This window comes from Actinia tenebrosa, unplaced genomic scaffold, assembly GCF_029948245.1.
Source record: "Actinia tenebrosa isolate PJP-AT-01 unplaced genomic scaffold, QUT_ActTen_1.0 PGA_scaffold11__36_contigs__length_13525064, whole genome shotgun sequence".
In the NCBI taxonomy this organism is placed as follows: Eukaryota; Metazoa; Cnidaria; class Anthozoa; order Actiniaria; family Actiniidae; genus Actinia; species Actinia tenebrosa.
This window is the reverse complement of record NW_028292571.1, coordinates 4,797,747-4,804,933: the sequence shown is the minus strand read 5'-3', so window position 1 is coordinate 4,804,933 and position 7,187 is coordinate 4,797,747. Positions and strand designations below refer to the sequence as shown.

The 7,187-nt window shown below is 39.7% G+C and overlaps 1 protein-coding gene across 1 annotated transcript in view; it reads right to left on the bottom strand.

Annotated features, from left to right (window-relative positions):
* LOC116307816 (uncharacterized) overlaps positions 1 to 5,147 on the bottom strand; it is a 26,271-nt gene extending 21,124 nt beyond the window's left edge. Inside the window, exons 1-4 of the mRNA XM_089027340.1 lie at positions 4,241 to 5,147; positions 1,964 to 2,185; positions 1,112 to 1,399; positions 416 to 673 (exon numbers count right to left, since the gene is read on the bottom strand). Of these exons, the coding sequence (XP_088883466.1) occupies positions 416 to 673; positions 1,112 to 1,399; positions 1,964 to 2,185; positions 4,241 to 4,319 (847 nt within the window). The 5' untranslated portion in view covers positions 4,320 to 5,147. The remainder of the gene's footprint in view (positions 1 to 415; positions 674 to 1,111; positions 1,400 to 1,963; positions 2,186 to 4,240) is intronic.
* Positions 5,148 to 7,187: the final 2,040 nt, after the last annotated feature.

Below are 7,187 nucleotides of genomic sequence, written 5' to 3'. Positions count from 1 at the left end.
TTTCACTGGTCATCTTTCACAGGCTTCATGACACCTCAGTTCTGCAAAAACGTCATTTCTACGTCACGATCTCAGATCACCTGGTGTGTTGTGCTTTGGGGTCTTCTAGATTGTTTCATTGCCGGGCTACCTGTGGTGGGTCGATTACTAGCCGACCATGTTCGAGTAAGTATGGTACTTCATGTATCCCAAAAATACATACCAACAAATGCATTTACTGCTAGGAATAAAATGTTACTTATATGACGTTCCTACCTTTTAGTCAGTTCACTATCTATTGATCCTTTTGAGGTTTAAAGCATTTTCCCCCCATTATTTCGAAGAGCCTGGCCCAAAACTAAGAATCAACGTCTTCCTCCCTCGTTTATCACACAGGGATCCCAAGCGTTCAAGAAAGCAAATCCCGTTATTTTACCTCGTGCAGGGCAACACTTGATTTTCTTGACACCAGTAAACTTGAGGTCATTATAAAGAGCAGAGATAAAATGCTCAGAAGGGCATTCTGTTCTCCATGTTGCAGTCGAGTCTCGGGTCCCCCCTGTTTTGTCCGGTAGGTCTACGGTAGTACAGGAGTCGTAATCCAAACGGTGTTCCAGTAACAGGCTACATTTCACTGCGTCTAGGTTACCAAACCTTTTCCACTTTTTCAATCCAGCTTTCTGTGCGTGAAGACCTTGAAAAGTTGCAAAAACTGATTCAGGTTTCAATAGTTTCTCACAAAACAATCTTAAATCATTATTTTTGCATTGTTGCCTCCCTCAGAATAACTCACAATGCAATGTGTTATTTAACACTTTCTGGAAAATGTTTGCCCAGCCACTTAATGAACTCCCAAACATATATGAGGATATTCGAAAGGCCCGTTTACTCTATCAATTTATTTGACAGATAGAAATCAAGTTGCCGTAAATTTGAACTTGTACCTCATAAGTGAAAATTACTGGGAGTTGTTGGCGACTTGGCTGCAATCTGTCCCCGGAAATCACCATAATTATATCGCTTGGGATCGCCGGACTATTATTATACGTGCGATTTGAGGTTGAGATAAAATCGCCATTGAAATCGCCGCTCGATTCGAGCGATAAAATTGCTAGTGTAGATGAAGTCTGACCTGTGATAACGTAATTATCTGGACACTGTGCCTTCCACCTTGACTTAGGATCATATCCACCACCTATTCGCATTGACAGGTTAAACACGTACGATATATTCTGATCCACAGGAGCATCACAACACTTAACGTCGCCTAGCAACGTAAACCGATTGACGTCATCCCACAATGACGTCACTGCACGTGATGGATGGCACTGTAGGTTCCAGCGTCTGTCTGGCGCGATGGTACCGCCGATGAGAGATGAGATGCCTGATGGGAAACTATGACATTGGCCTTCGCCGCTATCTGTCAGTTAGAAAGGTATTAGGTCCCATTCACAGTTCCCTGCGCCATCCTGAAATGTAGCTGTGCCTCTGCATCGAAGCAAGAACGGCTAACATTCAAGAGGACGCAGGGAACTGTGAAAGGGTCAATTAGGGATGACGTGAAAGCAATAGCCCATTTCCGAGATGTCGTGACAATGTGCATCATAGCGAGGCTATTAGCAAAGATACTTTGCGAAATATGAAAGCGTTCTTGAGAAGTTTATAGGTCTCGTGATCATGATCTCTAATGTGAAAACGAAATTGATCATATCTAATAAGGTCCGGGATTCGAATCTCAGTCGCCGCATGTAAAATGAGTAGTTGGTTAGTTCTCTTCGTCTGACTCCGAGGGTTTTTCCGACTCTGGTTTTTCCTCCCTCCTCTCGAATCAACAGAAATACAAGTATAAGCTTGTGCGCAAGCAGAGAGCGAATTTTTGTCACCATTTCCTTCTTAAGTTCACGATTGCTTGTTCTAAAAATCAGGCTTCAAAGATGGTGGTAAAACGCGGCGCGAGATCTAGAACGATCGCAGGACTGCTCACCTCCTCCACCGCCATCATCAGGGTTAGTCGTGGGACAGTCTATTTTCTTTCCATCGATGTCGTAGTTTGCGGTTTTCGAACACCAAGCAGCACCATCCGAGGTCTTGATACAGCTGTTGTGTTGTTCACCAAGATAAACAAATGGGAAAACACAGCACTTAGATGCGGTCTCTCCTTGATGTGAAACGGTTTGACTGCAATTGGTTGTGCTCCCTGTGGGTTCTGATTGAAAAATATATTGCAAATATTATTATATTATTTAAACCTCTAAAACCTTTACATTAATTAAAAAATGAAATGCCCTCTGGGTTGATCAAAGTCAGGGCACGGCTAACTCACAGATCGAACCCTAAAACAAACTTTGGGATGATCTAAGTCAGGGTATGGCCCCAGTACAGCTAACTCACAGATTAAACCCTGAAACTACCTGCGGGTAAACTTACAGATCGAATTAGAATTTATGTCTTGCGGAGAGGAAAATCAAAAGGAAATCGGAGAAAAATCGAAGAACCAGGAGAAAAACCCTTGAAAAATTGAAGGAAGAGACCTGTCAATTGTGGTGTCCAGGAATGAAACCCGAGACTCAAGAAAGGAGAGACGAGTGTCCTGTTAGCCATTGTGAGGTTGATGTCGGAATGGCTAATAACTACGTTTACGGCATAATGCACTCGCCGGAGTAAATCCCTTCTCTATTTATAAATTTCTTGAAATTCGCTACAACGTTGTGAAGCCAAGAGAAAATCATTGAATCACAAAAGAGAACCACACACACACAAAAAAAAACTCTACTTGTGTTATGGGACGGGACCATCGAACTGATGAAAGAAGCGGCGAGACTGGCGGCGCATAAGAAGCACTCTCCGCTACACCCCCTCCCCTTGGCCCTGAAACTCAGGTTTACACACACCACATCTTCTAAAACAGTGTCGTTCTCACACAAGCATTATACTGATTTGTAAACAAGCATATTCAATGTAAACAAGACTAGGATCTATAGATGTATTTGTACAAGTTACATAATGTCACGTGTTCTTAGCCCGTGACACATGAACTAAAGGGTCACTAGAAAAGTAATCTCATACAAAATATGCCTAAATACTCCATCTGGGCATAATTTGTTTTCACAATAAGCCATTTTTTCCATACGGCAAACCATATATCATACCCTGCGAGCAGAGTCTCCTTTTAACTCCTATACGGGCGAGAGAAGGAAAGGAGACTCTGCAGAAATCGTGTACAATTTTATTTGAGCATGCGCAGCGGTTGCTAAGAAACTAACTCGTTCACAACCTCACTCGTTTTATAAATGGTTTCCGGTTCCTGTCCAAACACGATTACCGCTTAAAACATGTTTTTGGAGTCATGACCTCAGTGAAAGATGATCTCGTGTTCTTCTTTCACTGCTTCAATTTCATCAAGCTTAGCAGTTTGAAGCACTATTTTTTTACAAGCGGAAATTTGGTCGCTCATCAGTGCCTGGAGCGGAGTTATTGCCACCAAAAGAGGATTTTTAGGGTATCGACTAGTGTTTGGATCGATTTCTTGAAGATGTTTGATCATCGGAGTTACAAGCTGGAAAATAAGTGACTTTGCATGACCTGTCGGCAGCGAAACAAACGGGTCTTTGGCATCCATAAAACTTTCTAGCGATTTCCTTTGATGAGTAATTGGTTGAAATTGATTTTTGTTTTGATAAAACGTGATATAGATCGCTTTCGAAATTACAGTTTGGGATACGATGCGGGCTCAATTTTGGTCATCGGCCATATTTTTTAATACAGACTCGCGCGTCGAGACCAGTTTAAACCAGTATGAAACCTGAAATTATGCATCTCATTATCCAGATTCTTGGATAACGGCACTACAAAAGAAATACACGATTTCTGCAGAGTCTCCTTTCCTTCTCTCGCCCGTAGAGGAGTTAAAAGGAGACTCTGCTCGCAGGGTACATATATCAGAGAAAGGCATATGTGATCCGTTTAATGACTAGTTAATAGTACAAACCCACGGGCTCATTTCAATAGTTTCCGGTGAAAATGTTAAAACAACATGACTGCGGAAAAAGCATCCTGGAGTCAGAATCCGAATACTTGTCGTTAAGCTTCTTAAACCTGGCTGTTCCTGGCTCTTATGTTGGTTGGTTTATATGCTTGCCTCGTAACTCAGTTTTACTGCAACTCATTAGTGATCATTGACTCTAATGGAATGTTACTCAAATCATTATAAGTACGAAAACGATTATAGTTTGAATGTTTGTATACGTTGAAGCTAGCTTACCTTCGCCTGCAGTACAGTGATGTAGTTGAAGACCGTAAAATATAATTACAAGAGTAGGAAGCTTTCTAAACCTCAACATCGCGAAAGGAAAGTTAGCACAGTACCCAAGAAGGCACTCTCTTGTTGTCCGTTGATTTTTCTACGGGGTTTTAGATTACAATCTTGTATTCAAAATACCCTGATACTTGCTTAAATACAGATGTCCACCATTTGGGAAACCTATGCATTGTGGTTCTCTTATCCCAGCTTTAAAGATCACTCGTAAAGCAGATTTTAGATCCAAACGTATGGCATTGTGTAAGAACGAAGGTGACGAACAGACCTCAAAATGAGATCCACGAAGCCCACCTGATTGGTCCGATTTGACATTCATTGTTTAATCGCAATGTACACTCGTAAATGTTAAACCGATGCGAGATGTTTTGTTCAACAAAAGAAAGGTAGACTAACATGGTGTAGAATAACACTCATCGCTTGTCATGTAAGACAGTACAAATCCTGTCGATAACTAAAACCCGACCCAAAGTAACTGCAATTTCTAACCAATAGATGTGTTCTACCAAGTGAGTAATAACCGTTTTTACGCTTTTGAACCAGAAAATTGTCTTATTGTCGGCCCAGAAATCATAAAACAAACAAAACAAAACGATATTTAGCCATGTCCATCATCAAGCTTATGTCGAAGAGTTTTGAGGCATTGTAAAAATTTGACGAGACACAGGCAGCCCAAGAGTCTAGCTAGGTATGATATTTTGTACTTTGCAAAAGTTTATTATACAATTATATGAATTGTATTTTTAAGTGTTTTTTTCCCGTATGAATATGTATAATTATATTAGGGGTAGTGTATCAATGTTTTGTGTGTGTGTGTGTGTATGTGTGTGTACCAAAATGATTAAATTTAAATGAAATTCAAATTAAATTAATCTTGCTTTGTGCGACGTTGCGCCGTGTGTCTGTGCCGTGCTTTACCGTCCAAGTGCCATATAGGGAGATAGAGAGGGATATTAGAGTGCTCAGTTTAGACTCACTGTGGTGACGTCAACTAAATTAGATAAGTTATTTACTATTTTAGCTGATGTCACCTAAATTTGAAACTACGAGTAAACAGCTACTGAGATCAGGTGGAGAAACGATGATACAAATGAATGTCTATTCACTCATTCTCTGGTAAAACAACCCCCCGGATTAGCATGACCGTTATTTGGCGCGCTTTTACTATTTTAGGTGACGTCAACTAAATAGTTATCTTAGTTAGATAAATTTATCTAACTATTCAACAGTGAGACTAAAAGCACTCTAGATAAAATTCCTAATTTAGCTTGCCTACGCAAACCACTACATTCTCCCTTGATTAGTAACATTTAGTAGTTGATCTTAATCATTTACTGTCAAAATATTTATAACCCTAATATGATAATATAGTTATTATTTTTTACTTCGAGTTTTATAAATAGTTTTCAGGCCTTAGTGATACTGAACAAGACGCCGGAATATATTTGGTTTCAGAACTCTAAATTCGTTTAAAAATGTGTTTAAATGGTTATTTGTTTTTCGCTAACAGTTCTGAAGTTCACGATCTCCCATTACTGATCATATTCTTAAAATATAGTTTTAGAGTGAAGGCATTTAACCCGTGAAATAAAAAATACTACTCAACATGTAATAGTCAAATAGACACGAAAGAAAACAATGGAATTAGGGTCTACTAAAGTATATTAGTCTAATATCTATTTCATGGATTTAATGATTCAATCTAAAGGTTTTTTTAAAAATCCAATCCAGTGAAGTGGAATGAAACGGCCGGCCAAAGTTACCAGCTCTATTACAGCGTAGTATTTATATGTATATATGTATATGTCTTAAAGTCGTATTTTTCTTTAGGCTCTACTAACCCACGCGATTGAAGCCAGAATACTGCCGACTGAGTATCTGTAATAATACAAATATATATTTGAATTACAATCCCAGAAATCTTCTTTTACCGCTCAATTGTATTATTTCTAAAGCCCTCAATTACAGACTCAGCTTATAAGCCAGCCGGTATGAGGCATTAATCTATGAGCACGTCATTCAAATCCATATATGGGTATTCTTGTGCAAGAATGCACTTTTCGCGAGATGGAGAAGACAAAAAAACGAGACGTCCTACAGACTTTCACTGGGTTGCCTGTATCATGCACAGAGGCCTCGCTGCAATGTTAGTCAAAAGATAATGGAACGTTTCACAGAAAAGAATGATTTCGTTTAACTTGTCCAAGACGATCTTCTCCCTTAAGGTGTTCTCTAAATGATACTAAAATATTAGCAGGTTCTGCCCTTTTAAAGACCACAAAATAAACAGTTTTGCGTTATGCATGTCACACTACTTGTGAATTCGACCTTGCGCCATGACGCAACAAGATCAAATATCGTAATGTTCTCTGTCAGAATCACCAAAATAGTGCAATAGTACCCAGAAGTCTTCACGGCACCACCCACCTGTCCTTTGCGGGCATATGATGATCTAAGCGCAGTAAATGTTCTCGTCAGTAAACTTTGCCAGGAAAGATAGGAAAGCATAGGTCTACATTTCGCGGATCGATATTACTTGTATGACTGATAACGTCTGATCGAAGTTATACAGGCTTATAAGCAACCGACTACGAATAATTATTTATTGACTAAAAAGATTGACTTATTGTTGAAGATTTAAATCTAAAAAAAAGATTAATTAAAAAAAAAGAAGAAGAAGAAAAATTCTTATGTGGATATTATGAGATTCAAACCAACCAAAATAAATTCCAAAAAATCGACTCCACTTTGCCATACCCCCGAGACATCCGCAGAGCTGAGGCGTCGTATGGACTTCGGACCTGACGGCGATTAAATCCTTCTGCCCTTGGGTGTACGAATTACGCAAGAAAATGTTCTAGCCGGAGCATCAGGGGAGAGACCAGCCGGCCCC